Raw genomic sequence first — 19514 nt, forward strand, 5'->3', positions numbered from 1 at the left:
ACTAATAATATGTAATATACAATTGTTTGTTTGTTTTTGTTTTTCATAATTCTATAATGACTGATGAATTAAAGCCAGTTAAGCACTTGCACTACAGCAGGTAATGTTTGAGATAAAGGATTAGCAGTCACTCTCTACTGACCAATCAGTGCTCAGGAAAATAACATAACCATACATGGAAGACCCCTTATCTCCCAGTGATAGGACAGTAATAGGGACTAAAGTTTTTTTAAGTGTTAAAGGTGTTGTTCTTGTTTTTCTTTCTGATTAGCAATATATAATGATTTGTAAGATGGACATTGTAAACACCTTGACCAAAACACAATTGAAAAGTGTAAATTATAACACATAGACATGGACTTCACACCTGACATTTGAGGTAAACAATGATTTCACAGGCTACCCTTACCACAGCAGTTAAAACATTTAAGTTGAATCACATAAAGACAAGGAAAATGACACAAGTCTTTTTTTTTTCTTACTCTCAGTTTATTGTTAGTGTAGATGTTATTCACATACATTAAAATACAGTGTGTACAAAAGCATGGCCACTAAGAGATACAGTGGTTTAATCCTAAAACAGGATAACTATTTGCATTTGCTGACTTTTAATCCAAATTTATAGGCAAGCTGAGTCTACATTTGATAACCACCATAGTGTGAACACATTGCTGAATTGCTAGTATTAAGATAACTGAGCCCAGATAAGACAAAGTTATCCTGGGTATGCTAAACTTGCTTTGTAGTCCAGCCGCCGCAAAAATTCTTAACAATGCTGGGTTTTTTTCTCCTATTATAAGAGAATAATGATCCAATCAGTGATACCTGTTAAATACAACAGTAATACTTACCGGGGTGCTACATTAGGAGTCAAAATCAAATCACTATTTCATTAAAATTATTTCATTTTACCAACCAACTGAGAATGTTGTCAGTTGCAATAACTATAATGTATAACAAACCAAATGAGAAAGTTATTTGGAAGATTCTTGACGCTAATCTTTTAATAAACCTTACATGAGGCCAGCAATTACAAAGTTACAATATTTTTTTTCCTTGTGTATATTCTTGTGTGTATATATTTTCTTCCTTCTCTGATTAAACAGATTTATTAACGTGTTTGTGACTGTTTATCTTTGCTATAAATTTGACTGTTGGTCACATGATTTGCTTCATGTCTGGCAATAACATAGATTTTACAGTGTGTGAAAACTCATGATACTAGCTGTCAATGGAGCACAGGACTATATCCTACTTTATCGCAGCTTGTCAAAATACGAGAAGTTGATAATGGCGTGGCAGGAGAACCAGGGGGTGTGGATTGGTTTTCACAGCAGTTGAACGTGGCACAGAGTTGATAATGGGATAGCGCTGAGCGGTGTAATGCAGCAGTAGCACTTGGCCTAAAGGATATGTTTGCTCTCACTTCTGTCTTATGGGAAAGCATTTTAGCATTGTTACTTTTATGCAAGTTACAAGTTTAGTTTAAATTTAGATGGCTAGTTTTCGGTCCAAAAAAACCCAAAACACAGACAATACAAGCTTATTGATCATAGTCTTAGGTATGGGCTAGGTATGATTTTCCCTCTCGTATTTGTTTCCAACAAGATAGAACAAGTTCTGTGGTTGCCTGTTGTGCCATTAAAGGGAGTTTTATGTCCAGCACCCGTGTTGAATATGAATCATGAAACAATTTCTATCTTATTCAACCTTGTATAGACAGCTGTGATAAAGTATGAAATGAGTCTTTTGAAGGGCTTTTCCTTTTGCTGTTGCAGATTCTCTCTCTCGTACTTCTCTCTCTAACTGTGATTTGTGTTTATGTATGTATAATATAATAAGTACATTTCCTAAGTTCAATTCCATTAACAACAACATGTAATTTATATTACATGGCAAAGAAACTATTATAAGGAAAACCCCCAACAATCAGTTGAGCAAACACCTATGAGCAAGCACTTGGTGACAATGAGAAGGAAAAGAAGAAACCTCTGGAAGAACCGCTATCAGGGAGGGGCAGCATTCTGCCATGACCATTTGGGAGATCATGAGAAAGAGGGGGGAAAGAAAAGCTTAGAGAGAACGGACAAAACAAATACATTTTATATTGCAATACTAACAGTTTCTTGATTGATAAATGGTGGTACAACTTGATAGCCAGAAGAAAGTACTGTACTTTTTGTCACTCCCATATATGAAATAAGGTTTTTTTTCTGCACATTGCAATGGCTTAAAATGTTCATCAGACCTTTGGGAATTTGTGAGATCACTGTCGAAGTTACAATTGTAGATAAACAAAATAATTCTCTTCGAACAGTTATATAAGGATCGAATGGCTCCTAGCAGTGGGACAGATACCACATGCTCCCAAAGCACCTCTCACAGAACACACAAGTGAAACAGTCGAATGCCTTCTCCAAGTCCACAAAACACATGTAGACCACTTGGGCAAAATGTCATGTACTCTAAAGTATCATTGAGGGGGTAAGGAGGTGTTCCAGTGTTCCATGACCATGGACATGACCAGTTCTTTTCCAGCACCCTGGCATAGAGGCTGAGGAGTGTGATCCACCTCTAGTTGGAGCATATCCTTCGGTCCCCTTCTTCAAAAATGGGAAGCACTACCCTAATCTGCCAATCTAGAGGTACTGCACCTGATCTCCACTAAACATCGTGGAGGTGTGTCAACCAAGACAGCCCTACAACATCTAGAGTTTTCAAGCAACTAAGGAATTGTTTAACTGGCTCAGTGACCTTGCCCCCGGTGATGGACGAGTCATCCCCCTTGTCCCCAAATTCTGCTTCCTCTATGGAAAACTTGTCGATGGGATTAATTAAGTCCTTGAATTATTCCTTCCACTGTCCAAAAATATCCTCAGTTGAAATCAGCAGCACTTCACCCACACTCTTCTACCATACACAGTGGAAAAAGAGAACCTCCTTAGTCGCCTGACAGTTTGCCAGAATCTCTTTCAGGCAGTCTTTTTCCGTGGCCTCTCCAAACTCCTCCCACAGCTGAGATTTTTCTTCAGCCACCACCAAAGCCACGTTCTACTTGGCCTGTTGGTATCTATCGGCTGCCTCCGAATTCCAAAGGCTAACCAAGATGGATAAGTCTCCTTCATCAGCCTGATGGCTCTGTTCATCTCCAGTGTGCACCATCTGGTTTGGGGGTTACAACCATAGCATGCACCAACCACCTTGCGGCCACAGGTCAGTTCAGCAGCTTCAGCATTGGAAGTGCTAAACATGGTTCATTAGGACTCAATGTCCCCACTTGCTCTTGGAACACTGTTGAACATCTGCCAGAGGTTGGACTTGTAGAACTCATGGATGGGGGCTTCTGTCAGGTGTTCCCAGTTTACCCTCGCTATACGTTTAGTGACCCCAGGTCTGTCCAGCATCCTCCCCTGCAACCTGATCTAACTCATGGCCAGGTGGTGATCAGTTGACAGCTCAGCACCTTTCTTCACGTGTGTGCGGAATTAATGGTAGCTCTTATGATGCGATTACAAAATCGATCATCAACCTGCGACCTAGGGTATCCTGGTGTACATGCACTCATGGATACCCTTATTTTTGAACATGGTGTTTGTTATGGACAGACTGTGGTTTGCACACATTGCCCACATGAGCGTTGAAGTCTCCCAGTTAGACTACAGAATCCCCCAGGTTGGTTCCACATTAGACAGATCAAACCACACAAAGATATTCAGCCTTTTGGAGTTGCCATGTAAGACCTCAAACCTTAACCAAACAGACATGATCTCAAGGGACTTATTCACATTGGACATTCAAAGAATATGGCTTCACTAACACAGCTGTGTGAAAACAGATTGCCCTATAGTCATCTTGAATAGTATGCATGACTAAAGTTTCCGATTAAAAGTTAATGTTTAAGTAACTGTGGCCAAAGGAGATTTTATTATTAATTAAATATCAAAGTTCAATGTTTTTTGAATGCCTAATTGGTGTGTTAGTAAATGCACACAAATCTAAGAAACTTACCTGTTACTGTCTTCTGTGTACTTTTTGAAGCAGATACTTAAATATTTTTAAATGGAAGGTGAAATATGAAAAAATGTTGAATTGTATTTTTGTTTGTAGAGCACTTTGAGCATTAAGGCTTCTTGATGCTCATCTGAGATTATTAATGGTATACATTCATGATGGCAAATATAGTTCTCAAAACAATTCAAACTGATCTATTTGCTTAGGATCTCTCCCGCACTATCATATATGGACTTGCACCTTCCTAAAAAGTGATACATTTGCAACCTATTACATTTAGTTTCAGTGAAAGCAATGCAAGTTCAAGTATGTAGGTCATCTGTTTCAAATCATCATTTGTTCGTACTTAAAATGGCTTTGCAGTTATCATTCCACTTTATGCCCTTCCCATCACTGATATTTTATATGTTTTTGTAGTGTTGTCAAGACAGATAGAATTATGGTCCACAATAACACATTTCTAGTGTTATCCATGTATGGCATTGCCCCACATACACATACATACATTTTGGCACTGACACCCCTAAAGCACCCCTGTGTGTATTGTAGGTCAATCCAGCTGTGAGGAAATATTGCTTCTTCAAGGGTATCCTAGCTCAAGGAGATACTGTATTCAGACCATCAAATCTGAAGTCACAAAACTATGTGCATGAAAAAGAAAGAGACATTTGCTCCTAGCTACATAGGTAAACTGGAATAAACTGTATTTGTGGGTCATGCATATCTTTATAGCCAATTTTTTTATGCTCACTGTGGTTGTATATTTTCCTTCGATCTGGAGATACTGCATTAGCTCACTGTTGACAATGTGTATGTGTGCTGTGTACTTCTTGTTACACAACTTGAATAACAAACAGGTTCTTCCTCAGTTCCCCAAACGTCCATAATGCATGAGATGCTGGAGTCCAGTAGATCAGCGTATTTCTATGTGCATTGTATATGTGCTGTAGTAAAAGGATAGTTGTAGAGAGCCTCAGGAAGGAGCATCAGAAAGGTAGATATTTGACAAGTTTTCAAATGAGTATATGCATGCAGTGTGCACCACACATTTAGCGTCATGAGACATGCAGGTCACACACATATACCTGCCCACACACACATACCCCCACCCAAAACCCACACATGCAATCTTTGAAAGCAGGAGCGGTAAGTGGAACAAATAACATGCACTGAGACAGACTAATTTTTTTTCCCCCTTCATCTCTTTGGCTAGCTAGCCTTCTGATGTGAATGAGATTGAAAGCTCCATCAGCTACACCCTGTCTTTCAGTGAAATTCAAAAGCACCCTAATAATCTGCGTCCTACTCTGTCCTCTCTTCTCTTCCCCATCACCCCCCACTGACCCCCTCTCTGAATTGCCACTCCACTCTACTACTCTCCGGGGATGCAAAAGGGCCTGCAGATGCTCCAATCATCTCTAATAAATTGTATGTAGTCAGTTACGCTACACAGCTGCCAACTGGCAAAGATTTTAACCTCTGCTTTGGGAGAACTCTGGGAAATAAAGGTTCCTCTAAATTCAATTCACCTTCAGCGATCACTTTTGAAAGCTATGTCCAGGCCAAAGTAAATGATGAAAAGTATAGAGGGAGAAAATGGGTGACACACAGAAAGAGACAAAATAGAGAGACAGGAGCTACATGATGGAAAGAAAGATTAAGCAAAGTAAACAAACAAGAATCTGGCAGTTATTAAAATACATCGTCTGGATTTTGACCAGATGATGTATTTTATATATAAAAAGAGTATAAAGAGTTTTGGTCAGATAAATATCCTCATGGAAATTAAATCTCAAGACCTGAGCAACAAACAAAATTGATCATACTCTTTCTAATAAACTCACATTTGCTACTCTTATCACTCCAATCTCATGTATTAATCAAGAGAACACTAATAATACTGGTCCTAATAATTTGGGAAAATTTTACAAGAATCCCTTAAATTTGCTTACACTTGTGATTATGAGGTTTAATCACTGAAAAATATGATTTAAAAAAACTCATTTATTTTTTTTGCATCTGTTTGATATATTTTTACATTATATGTATTTTCTCTCAGCTTGACCACCTATAAACAAATACTAGTGTTATTAATTCTGGAGCAAACAGGCCAAACAAAACCCTCGCAGCAGCCCTTGTGTAGTTTCCTGTTGCCTATTTACTCCATGCGGTGTGCAAGCTGTTCTAGATACAGCTCTGAATCATAACCCCAGACTGAGAAATATATGTCACTCTGCTCTGGAGGGATGGATGTTTATTATTAGACTTCTTTAGAAATGCTGTGCCCTATTCCAGGTTTCCCGTACCCTGTCGATGATGGCGTGAGGGCCATGGGAGACAGGAAATTGAAAGCCACTTGTTGTTGGAGGGCTTTTTTGGAGGAACTGAAGTACTGGTGTACTAAAGTATGGGCATATGGGTGAGTGGCGAAGTGATCACTTCTCGTCCTCACTAAAGATATTGCAAAATAGAGGAAGAACAAAGAAAATGAAGCAGAAAGAGTGATAGAGGCCTTACAGTCAGGATGCTTTAGTATTCAACCCCAGTATTCAAGGTTACTGCACTTCAGAAATAAATTTAAACAAAATTAGGTGAATGTGTTAAATATGAAAATCATTGTTTTGTGTTTTTTTCAGTCAAAATTTGGTTGATTTTACCTGAATGCAGGATATACAGTTTGGGGTAATAAACTGGAGAGGAGATATTTAAATCAGAATCCTTAATGGAATTGAACAGCTACAGAACTCATATAGCACCTTAGAGGCTGATACACCACCTGTCATAAGATAAGATAAGATGAGATACTTTTATTAGTCCCACAAGGGGAAATTTCATGTTCTCAAGATGGCTTCCATCTGCTTAGTGATCATGATACCAGCTATTAAAATTCCCCATTGATGAATTCCCACCTATTTATTTCCCAAACCACATGCAGTAAATGCAACAAGAAGTCCTCTGAGATTAAGAAAGATGGAGAGAAGAATCTAGGGAGAGAGGAAAAGCTCCAGGGGAAATAGATGGAAGGATATTCATCAAAGGAGTGGGGAAAATCTGAGCTCAAATGGGAAAAAATAGCATGAAATAAGAAAAAAATAAATAGTTGGATGAGGAAATAAAAATGGAGGGGAGACAATGTTTCAGAGGGAGGTCATAGCTGGTGCTGACTGGGAATGAAGAGCAGTGAGAATAAAAGCAATTTGCATTACCGTTCCACTGAGCTTTCCAGTGCCTTTCATTTGCCCCCATACCTCTCCACTCCACCCCACACACACACACACACACACACACACACACACACACACACACACACACACACACACACACACACACACACACAATTCCTTTCTGCAAACTAACCACACTGTTCCACATCTCTCAATAGGAAAACTTTCTTCAAGGTTAGTTAGAAGAAGGAGATCTATAGTATTTAGTAATCCTTATTCTGGCCCTCACCTTTTCTCTTTTGATGTAGACTTTGTATTCCCACTCTAGTCCAGCCTTGTTCACTTACAATCAAAACAAATCACTTTCCATGACTTCTGCTATTTATTTTTCTGCTTTGTGTATTTGGTTCACAGTTTTTGTTAATTTCTTTACCATATCTAAGTTACATTATGCCTTAGAATATATAGCTATATATACTCCTTAAGCTTTAAAATTGTATATATACTATAAACACTAAATAGAGTGTGAGCTGAGCAATCAGCTGAACACAACTTGGTAGTAACCTGGATCAGGTGGTGTACCGTCCTAGTGTACCATTCAATAAGGTGGCAGTGTACCATGTTCCACACCTGCATTGCTAAAATGTCTGTATGGAGCTGTGGCTTTAACACAGTTGGGGCCTATACTTGTGGTGGCAACCCATAAACTGAAGGTGAACAGAGGGCCATCAAGCTAAAAAGACCTTTTCAAGGGTGGTAGGCCAAGTGGAATGCAGCTTTGGCAGCCATGTTGGTCTTAAACTGATTTTTCCAAACTGTTGGGGTGTTTGTGTCTCAGAAGGTGGAGTAGGTTGTAGTTTGAAGGTTAGTGGTTTGATCACTGGCTGCTCCAGTCTGCCAAAGTATTTTTGGGCAAGATACTGAATTCTGAGTTGCTCCCAATGCATTCATCAGAGTGTGAATGTGTTTGTGAAGTTTAGATAGAAAGCATGTAGACACTAAAAAAAATATGCTTGTATGAATGTGTGTGAAGGAGTGAATAAGCCTGCTGAGAAGGGGAAAGCGCTGCTCTGCTCACACAGTATACAGTGATAATGGGATGCTGCTGCATTTCCTCAATCCAATTCCCATATTGGGAGAAGTCTGCGGACTAGGCAAATAATGTGCCAATCACTGGAGTAGATAATTAAACAACCCTGCCACTAAGAAGTTGGGTCAAATGAAGTTCACATTGAGTTTCTTAATGCCCCGGATATTGTGGGCCTGACCTAGGTTAGCTGACACACACCTCTGCAACATTACATGGACTGGTACCTCAAGATTGGCTGGAGGGTGTATTCCAATACTCTTAAACCTCCCTGGGAAGGTCTGTTCCAGGGTACTGAAGAAGCTACCTCCATTTGTCAAACCCCATATTCAATAGCAACAATTTGGTTTGCATCCTGGTTGCAAAATACTGGACCAGTGGGAGTTTGCCCAATAAATATGTTTTGTGGACTTAGTCGAGGTATCCAATCACATCCTTCAGGGTGTCCTTAGAGTTGTTCAGAGTGTCAGACATCAGTCCAGTTGTTGCAAGCTACTGAGTCCAGTCCGTGTGCTACCATAGCGTGAGCTTGTTTTACATTGGTAGCAATAACTCAGACTTAGAGTCAGCCACTCAGCCAGGTCACAGCCAAGAGGTTGAGGTTATCAGGTTTGGTGATTTCAGGATGTTGTCTCTGCCTTTTGCTGATGTTGTGCTTTTGACTTTACCAAGCCACGAACTCCAGCTTACACTGGAGGGGTTTGTAGTTGAGCGGGAAGTGCTTGGGATGAGAAATAGCACCTCCAAGTCTGAAACTATGAGAGGGTCGTGGCTTCAGACTGGAAAAAGATGGACACTCCAGGTTGGAGAGAACTTGCTGCCCCAAGTTCTAATGTGGCGTTCTAATGTTACTGTTTTGTTTAGAAGCAAGGGGAAAGGGAGAAAGGTGTAGTGAGTTAATTTGACATCTAACTAGGATGTCTCTTTGGAGCCACCTAAGTCAGGTGTTTTGGTCATGTCCTGCTGGAAGCTCCGAGGGAGTCCTAGGACATGCTAAAGGCAATATACTGGAAAAGTTACCTATGGAGAAGGATGTCTGGGTGCCTCTGCTTAGACTGAGGCCCCTGTGACCCAGACTTGATACTGGATAATTGGTTGAAGTTGAATGCAAAAACATACCATCTTTTTTGTCTCCCCTAAATATGAAGAAAATATTTTATCATTCACTAGAAAAAATTGAGATAATTGTATCAGGAAGAGCATTCAATGTAAAACCTGTACTCAAAAACAAATATGTAGATCACAAATGGATGCTTGTATATATTTTTGTGTCGTCTTGGTAAGACGCTGATAAAAAAAAGTATGCTACTATATAGTTTGTTTGTTTTTTGTTGTTTTTGTTTTTTGTTGTTTTACTTATTTTTCCAAAAACAAGAAGAAAAAATAATTGTCAGATACACAAAGCAGAGTTTATACAAGGGCTTACAACACAAGACAAAAAAGAATAAGACAGAAAGACCTGAAGAAAAAGCTTTAATGCCGTGCAGTGATGAGGATGAGAGGGTTAGTAGACAGGGCGGCTTGAAGGATGAGTGGGGTTGACGAGGTCAGACTGGGTAGCTGGAGCACCTTTATTTTGGGGTTTTCAGTAGTTTTTCTTCTTCGTGAGTTCACAAAACTGGTCTTCAACAATGTATTTGAAAAAGATGTAGAAGGAGCTTTAGTTTTATTTTTTTCTAGTGTACTGGAGAAAAGATATTCAAGGACAATTTATGACAGAAATAATAGTTTGAGCATTTCGGGAACAAACCATCTGCATGGCCTTTCAGAATATGTTGAAGTTTGTTGCAGATTACCTGCTCACTTAAGATACATATACACACATGGGCATTAGGTAGTTTATACTATATAGAGCTACTGATTATCACTTAATTTAGTGCGTGACTGTGAGTATCTTTTTTGTCACTCTTTCAACATAATGGCCTGACCTAAACTGTCTGGAATTGAATCACTTTCCTAAGTGGATGGAGGGGCTTTCCATGTGTTCTTCTGTGTTGTTTATGACTCATAACTCTCCCGTGTACTGTTTTTAGATAAGATACGTGCTTGGATTAAACACAGATTTTTTTATTTTAGAAGAAATCCTGGTCATTACGACTAATTGAGGGTCATCATCCATAGCTAGGAGTAAGATAGCTCAAGATTATAAGCAGTCTAAAGGACTTATTTGAATATGCTCTGGGAAATAATTGTCGCCTTTCCCATTTGCATTTCACTGAGATAGCTGCAACTTAAGACTTATAATGACAGTACCTCTATAGCGATGAATGCTGATGGCAAGCTGAGCAGAATAAGCATATAGAAACAATCTTACAGCAGGATATAGAGTGGAGTGCACCCATGACATGATTGACTTTACTGCTTTTTCAGAAGAGTACTATATATTTCCAGTGTCTATATATGGAGTTGTAATTTCTGTAAAATAAAATTTCTACAGTATTTTAACAGACTTACTTACTAACAACATGTTATAGAGAAGCAATCAAAAGCAGTTTGACCAACTGTCTTATAGATTATAGAATTTCTTTTTTTAGTTGTTCCAAAAAACTCTAATAATATATTTAACCTTCCAAAAAGAAACAATTATTGCAGAGTGTAAAGCATCCTGCTGAATTGGATATTGGTTATTAGATATAATGGATCATGTCATAGGGTTGTGTGTGAAAATTTAATGATCACTTCGCATTGTCCCCTCTTTGACAGTGTGGGAGCACAGCATATTCTGCACACGTAAATTCAATATCATTCTTCCTGCTTCACTCTGTCTCCTTTTTCATTTCTCTCCATCTCTCTATCTCTCTCCAGCATAGTTTATATACCGATGCTCATTATGACTGTTGTTATGACAGCCTCCCTTGCACTTACATGCACACACCCGCTGCAGTTATTCTGGTGATTTACAACCTCTTTCCTCCACAAGAGAGATGCACTATAACTGTTTTTGAGGGGAGCTTTATGTTCACTGTAAACTAGCCACAGTGGCACCTCCACAGGGCCTGTCCTGCTCAGCAAACCACAGCCTCCTCAAGCAGATCGGTGTGCAATAATAGGCTCTCAGGGATGACAACTGAAACATTCACTCAGTTTAATAACCAAACCGCAGGCCATTTAACACCCTTCTTTTTCCACCAAGGCTGTCCTTTATTTATTTATTTTTTTACACTATTTCTAAAGAGTATTTCAAATTCAGAAAGTGGACTTTGCCTTGTGGGAATTGTTAAATGAAGTTTTTGGGCAGTGGCACAGTTTTGTTTTGTTTTTTGTGATGTTGCCTCTGTGCACCATTGGAGTGGATATTGAATCAAAAAGATACAATTTTAACCTTTAAATCAAAAGCATTGAATTAACTGTTTACAAATTATAATCAAATTTACACATAATCCCAACAGTTCAGAGTCCTATACCTAAATGATCAGACTATGCAGATGAAACATCTGTTCATTGGAGCTCTGAATTTGAGCGTGAAAGAAATCACGATGAAAGTATCATCAGTGTCGTCTCTGTGTGTCGGCCACAATATTGTCATTGTGCAAATAGATATGGACCTAACTGTGAGTGCAACATAAGATCGAAAAAGTTATTATGTAGTGCAAAGAATTCTTTAAGAATGGAAAACTTGTAGAGAGTTGTAGGTAAAAATCACGGTTCTTTTCTTGTATTCCTTTATTAGTCAAGACTGTAATGCCAAAAGAAGAGCATACACATTTACAACACATTAACAGACCCTTGTGTACAAACTGCAGTTCTACAAGGAACATTTGTAAAAAGGTGCAACACATAATTGAAATGTCATTTTCAGTGTCCAGACAAAAACATCTGTGTGTTTGTGAGGAAGAGGTACAAAAGCATTCCTATTGTTCCATGTATCACATGAATGCTTTTGTGTGATGCTGTGTCTAATAAGGGCATCAGAGATAGTATAGGAGGGGAACATTTCAACAAGCATCTCTTCAGTCACACGTGCTGTGGTGCATAGCATGGCAGAAAGAGCAGAGTGTGAGCTGTTACGTAACCTCCAATCCGGGACAGAAATGTTGCAAAGGCAGCACGTGCAGTAAAGGATCTGTTGGCGCAAGACTGAGGCTACCCAGAAATTAGATGACTATAGTTATTTACTGAAAAGACACAATAAAACATTTGTTTTAATTTTAATGTCTCTTTAACGTTGGGTTTTAGCATCTCTTGTTTCCAAAAGTCTTCCAACATGTTATTAAGCCTCCTAATGAACTTTTAAATGGAGATGCAGAAGTAAGGTTTCCCATTATTATTATTTTATTATTTTTATCATAAATTAAGTAAATAATGTACATTCTTGATTTATTGCCAGTAAGGTATTATATGGATGAATCCATGTAAATGGCACAAAGACTATAATGAAATTATATGAAATGGGTGTTTACACAATTCCAAACTATGTGTGACCCTAAATTTACCAGTGTCACTCTGTTCCTATTCCAAGTCTAATTATAGTATTGGATGCTAGTATTGCCACTCTACTGTTTATGTCTTGAAAAACCCAGTTCCCAAACTCATGGTTGTCAGCACCCAAGCCAAATAAGGTACAAACAACAACAACATGACAAAACCGATTTAAGTCAGACAGCGGTTTTACTCTGAAAGCTGCTCCCATTTTCCTGACTCCATACAGTCGATATCCAAGCCTCTAGTTCCCAAGGTGCTGTTGGATGTCAGATCTGTAGCCAACAGGCATACTCAAAAATGCATGTTCAGCCTCTTTGCCAGGAAGTGGATGTGCCAGTCATGACAAAAAGTTCCCTGAGACAGCAAGTTTGTTTAACTTAGTTTTTCATGGATGATTGGTAGGCTTCTTACTGCAGTAAGCTACATGAGCATCTGACTGCTGGCTTGACTATTTTTAACGTGCCCCAGATTTACCAACAGGGAATTTTCTTGCAATTTATCACACTTCTTGTATTTTAAAAAAAAATAAATTATTAAGCTGCTCTATGAGTTTCAGGTGATGTGTGCACTGTAGATCAGATTTCCTTGTACATTTATTCATATATTCATTGCCGGTTACTGACAGCATAGTTTCTACCACAAAAGTACTGTACTACTGCTCTATACTGTAAAGTACAAAATAGAATGATACTGTATTATTACAGCAGTAGATGTTTTTCACATCTACCGCTATGACTTATGGGTTTATTTTGACAAAACCAGTTTTTTACTGACAAATCCTCATGTTCAGTTTTGCTAGTGTAGAGAGTTTGATCATTTATTCACCTGCTAGGCCACAAGGTCAGCTTTAATACAACATAAGTGGAAGGAAGCTGCAATGTTAGCTATATAAAAATATAAGATTAAATAATACAAATAAATAGTTCAATAGACTGAGCTGTGGACAATGCTGTGCAGTGTTGTATACAAACTTCGTGATAAACAATTGCATTCAGAAATAAACAAATTGAGCAAATTGTGCTTCCATAACTGCAGCTCATATCACCATTTCTCTTTTTTTTTCAGTAACATCCTACAAGTTGCATGTTCTGTGTGATTTAATGTTGGTGTCAGTATTTACTGTAATGTTGTATTATTGTCATGACATTTTACAGACAGAGCAAGGTGATAGCAAGCCTAAATTAGCTGTGACAGAAATCACAGTCAGTGCTTGCTGCTCTTTGAATTTAAATGCTAAGATCACAGTCAACATCCTGGCTCACATAGTAGATTTGAGGGATTTATTTGATCATCTTTTTTTTTAAGGTTTGCTAATGTAGTTGTTTTTGCAGTGGTACATTTCCTGGCACATTACCCCACTAATTGCAGAAGTGAAATAAACAGTCAGAAGTAATTTGCATTGCACTCCATGCACCCTCAACCTTGAATGCTTGTAACAGGAATTCTCTTATCAAAACATTGCTTCACAGCAGAACTACTGCCCAAATCCAAAAGCCAGTGGCAGAAAAAAAAGGAATACCATTCAGCTTAATTCAGGTCACACATAGAACTACAATGATCAAAATGTATAGAATTTATTAAGGGTTTTAACAAATTTTGAACTAAAGAAGAGCTCAGCTTTCCTTTGATAAGCTGAGCCCTTAGTTGTGTGGTAGGCAGGTGAGCTCTCTGTCTCATTACTAACAGTTACTGTTGGTTCTAGATTTCCACGTCTTAGGAGAACATTAAGCAAAAGCCAAAATCCTTTCCTGTTAGTGATTTCTGCAACTCGAATACATTCTGTGAGAGAGTGCGCTTTCTATACATTTCTTCATTTGACTTGACTGAGATATCTAGCGTTCCACTTTTGGGCTGAGCAAACAGTAGATGGGTGAATATGTTATGCAAGCACAACACAGCAAACCCAAACAGTTCTTAATCCCAGAAAGACAGCCACTGTCAAAGGAAATAGAGCATGTAGGAAATACTCGGTAAAACTTATTTTTTGAGGTTGCTTGGAGGTTATTTAGAGTTTTCTCAAATATGCAGTCTCTCTTGCTTTGTCTTTCTCTCTCTCTTCTATGTATGAGTCACATGAGTCAAAAATACACAAACACTCGCATTAAACCAACTGGACATGCCACTGACATGTGCTATACTCCACAGCCATACTGACAAAAACATACACACACTTACACACCAAACACGAGCCATCTTTCTCCCTCGCTCTCTTCCTCTCTCTGACACATACACACTCTTTCACACTATCTGTCTTAACCTCATGTTTCTATGAACAGAAGGAATTCCCAGTTGCTTTGTACTGAGGGTTTTTTGGCCTGTAGTGCTACTATTTCATTTGCTTTAAAGTGAACTTCATCCAATATTGAAGCCTGTCTAGTCTGGTCTAATCTAGGAGTTTGCATAAGAAAAGTCTTACAGACCAGCTGTGTAAAATGCTTGTTTTTTGGGGGGAAGTAACCACCTCTTCTGTTGTTTTTCTCCATCTCTCTGTTTTATTCATCTTTCCTCCATGCTTCCCCAACTCCTTTCCTACCATTTTATCTTTACCCTCTATTTTCTTGCTCTTTTCTTTTCTCTGTCCTCCTTTGCCCATCTTTGTGCACTTGCAGGACTACACATTGACAATGTACTTCCAGCAGGCATGGCGAGACAAGCGGCTGTCCTACTCTGACATCCCCCTCAACCTGACCTTAGATAACCGGGTCGCTGACCAGCTCTGGGTGCCTGACACCTATTTCCTCAATGACAAGAAATCGTTTGTCCATGGTGTCACAGTAAAAAACAGAATGATCCGACTGCACCCAGATGGTACCGTATTATATGGTCTAAGGTGAGATTTTAATCTCTTAAAATAACATTTTTGTCAACACAAGAACAAGAACTAAAATGTTATATGCACAAATGCTGCATGACCTTGGTAACAAATAATGACAAACATGTTGCACAAGAATTGTGTTCTCTTTTACTTCATGTTGTCAAACAATTCATACTTAATCCTTGTCAGCATACTTTCTATTTTAAACATCTTGAAAACATCCTGGAAAAAAGAAAATCTTGCAGGTGAGGTAACAGTGAGACAACCATTGCTGCACTGGACCAAGTCAGTAATTAGCTCATTAGAGCCAGATGAAGAAAACTACTGATGGGAGGTGCAACATTCCCCCTAAGCAAAAATGATAATGTTGAGGAAGTGACCTACTTGTGTCCTCATTTAAAAGACGTCTGCACATCACCAAGCCAAGCCTCACTAAAGGCTTGTGTAACACTAAATTCAAGTCTTTTGCATGCTCTCTGCATAATTTACCTCACCACCAAGTATAAAAAGCAGATGTACTTAGAATAGCTGTAGGTGTAAAGCCTTGAAAGTTCATCTGAAATTAAATTACTTTTTTGTTTCTTTCGAGATCCAGGGACGTTCAGTACTAACATTGCTCATTTGAAGGCTGATTAGATAGTCAGCTACAGCACACTGAACTCTGTAAATGTCATTTCAGTTAGTTTAGATCTTGTTCTTCAGTACCACTGCTAATAAAACCGTTTCTGTTGTTGCCTTGCCAGCTACACCTTTCTGAGCACATTGGGGGGTTTTTTCCCGTTACCCCAATGTTACTACATGTCAACTAGATTTGCATAAATGATGTTAGATTACTTTTTCTTCCTAACAATAGTTAAACATTTTCACGATCAAAGTAATTTTGATGGGGTTGACTAACACTGTGAGATGATTAAATATTTAAGCCATTAAATTTATTTAACCTACTGAAAATCAAAGAGCATTAGGTGACAAATTATGAAGTATGATTGGTAATTTTTGCTGACAACGATGCTGTACACATTCAGCAAGATACTTCTCTACCTAAAAAACACCACAACTTTTGCAACGTTTTTTAAAACAAACTTTTAGGAGGGCAACTACTTTAAATATCTCAATGGTTTTCCTCCATGCAGGTATTTGATATGATAATATGACATAACCTAGCTCTTTCCCAGAGACCCGAAGCAGAAATCCTAGTTGCACTATATAAATTGATTGATCATTCCACTGAGTTTCAACCTCTCTGAGTTAACATGATGACCATGCGTTTCTTACTCCTCACTGATGTCTCATCATTTCATTTTGTAAATAGGCCTCTTATGCCCAAAGTCTATAAAATGTTATTGAAAATCATAACACTTTAATGGCTACCATGACGATGAACCGGATCTGCTCTGGGACGGTGAAATTTAATAGAGATTGAGAGAGCACAAGACAAAGGATGAGAGATGTGTTAAGAAGAGGATTAAAATGGAATCTTGCTATTATATTTTTCTGTGATACTCTTCATTGCTGGTGTTGGATAAAGAGGATGGAGAAGGAAGAATAAGACATTTTTTCTGAGATGAAGAAATGGAAGAAGAAAGCACTATGTGGAAAATTCTAAATAATACATTGTCTTGTGCTAAAATCAGAATAATCAACAGTCAATTTTCATGGAAGAAATCCAAAGCTCTCATGCAAAAAAGGGAAAATGAAAGAAAATGGGATAAAAAAACAACATACACAAGCTTTAGAGATGTATTGTTCTATTTGTGAATTTGTCTATAAATACTCTAAATTTTATAAGATTTTTTCAAATGTTATGCCACATTGCATTATAGAGGATCTCCACTTTAACAATCCAATCACGTGGCCAATCATGAAAGAAAATCAACAAAATCATTTGTTCTTTTCAGCTAGGGAGATAGCTCAAAAAGGTTGTCTAGAGATGTTCGGGGTCAGGATGACTTTACCTGTATGTTCCCTGACCCTGAAGGTGCACAAAGGCTGGAGAGAATTCTCCCTTTCAAATTTTTTGAAGCATGGTTGAAGAACTAAATAGTAAATTGATCAAAGAGCCAAGAATAAACTCAATATAATTTTAAAATGCTTTGAGTTTCTGCTGGTAGGGTTTTTGTTTTGTTTTTTAATTATTTATTCAATAATTTGTGTGCTTGAGTGGTCAGTACGGATTGCAGCCCAGTGTCTCCAAGCATGTTTAACTGCAAGTTGTTAGAGCTGCACCATCAGATAATCCACTTCTCCTCCTTGTTTTGGCAGATGAAGTGATAATTATGAGCACTGTATCATCAGCAAATTTCAATGGCCTGATCATAGGGTTCACTTAGCTACACTTCTTAGGTTATTATTGTTTTGTTTGCCCATCATATACTATCAATTGCTTGATTAATTATTCAGAGCAAGCTATATTTGCAAAATAAATCACTAGTAATCTTTTAAAAGTGTAGTGTAAGAATAATAAAAATATTTTAATTGACAAACCTTTCCTTTATAATTGGGAGGAAATGTTTTCCTTTGTTTGTTTTTAATTCATTTGTATTTAACAGTTTTGGACTGATATATTTCTCATTTATACTGTCTTATCTTGCACACAGTTCAATAAACTTTTCATATAATGGACACCTACCAGATTTAAACTTTGATGGATCGAGCAGCAGCCAAAAAGTCTCTGTTGCTTCAAAGCCAAAGTGCTTCATGTCTAGAATGTCTAAAGTGAACAAAACCCAACAGAAGAAAGCTCGAGGCAGTAGCAGATTGTGAAGGTCAGATTATACTGAGATAGAACTCAAATAGTACAAATCATTCTTGTGTCAGGTCATCCAAGTTAAATGTAAAATGAACAGCTATCAACACACTGATGCAATATCCAAATGGAAAAAAAAATCCATAATCACACGAAATATGGGTTTGAACGTTTCCCATCCACTGAAGAACTTGACACAAAGTGCAAATATTACTTTGGATGGAGTAGGATTAGACTGAAATTGGGGGAAGAAATCCATCACCTTTGACACTCAATATCATGTAAGTAGGATGACCAGATTTTTGCAAATCCTAAATTGGGTCATGGAATCTTGTGCAGGTCAGTGAGTGCTCATAAATCCACACAGCACATGCAGATACAGCATATTAATGCCCACTGAAGACCTACTAAAGCTGTGCAGTTATTCAATTTATTATGTTAATAAATTCAATTAGACTACAAAAATGTGTAGACACAAGCATGCATTAAGATGAAATTCATGCAAATGGAAATTCTTGTAGTCTGACATCAATTAAAAATATTTGAATGAAAAAATGTAACAATAATGCATAATAAAATCAGGACGAAAACATAGTGGCACGATGGACTATCAGCTTCTCTAGAACGTGCCCTCTATCTCTACAGCTCTATTTGGATAAATGGTTTAGAAAAATGGATAGGTGGATGCAATTCAAAAGATTAGATTTAGGTTAGACTGGAAGCAGTCTGAACTAAGTCCATCATATATCTAACAAAACCCGTGACAGATTAATAAATTTTGGCTATTTTGTTATTATAGGCGCATAAAGATAAAACAGCAATTTCAGGCTTTATAAAGGCTTTTAAAAGATTTATTTCTAGATGAAAACAAGCCAGGTGCAGGGACTTCTGCAGTTTTGGCATATGAAGTTACAGGATGACAAAAATAAATATCCCTACAACCATGTTCAGTGACCTGTGGTGTTTCGGGAAGATGTACTGTCACAAAGAAAAATGTTTTGAAAATATAATTAAATATAGCATCTGCAGATGTTTTAGAACTAAACCCACAATTGTTGCTGCTTTCAAGAAAAGCAAAAAGCTAAAATTGACTCCAGGGCAAATATTACCTGTGCAAAAGCAAATATAAAATAATAAGACTGCAAGCATTTTTGGGCTGAGAAACCAAAACAAGAGTTGGTGTTTTGTCTTTGTTATATATAGGGAGTATTTGTTGGTAGATAGGGTGTTTATCACTGAAAAATACCCACCTTTAAACCCAGCTTTAGG

At 37.9% G+C, this 19514-nt stretch overlaps 1 protein-coding gene across 1 annotated transcript in view; it reads left to right on the forward strand.

Annotated features, from left to right (window-relative positions):
- The window catches only part of gabrb2b (gamma-aminobutyric acid type A receptor subunit beta2b), a 65949-nt gene that overhangs the window by 13890 nt on the left and 32545 nt on the right, over positions 1-19514 (forward strand). The window contains exon 4 of the mRNA XM_026182501.2: positions 15294-15514. Within this exon, the coding sequence (XP_026038286.1) occupies positions 15294-15514 (221 nt within the window). The remainder of the gene's footprint in view (positions 1-15293; positions 15515-19514) is intronic.

The sequence above is a fragment of the Astatotilapia calliptera genome, chromosome 10 (genome assembly GCF_964374335.1).
Source record: "Astatotilapia calliptera chromosome 10, fAstCal68.1, whole genome shotgun sequence".
NCBI classification, from domain to species: domain Eukaryota; kingdom Metazoa; phylum Chordata; class Actinopteri; order Cichliformes; family Cichlidae; genus Astatotilapia; species Astatotilapia calliptera.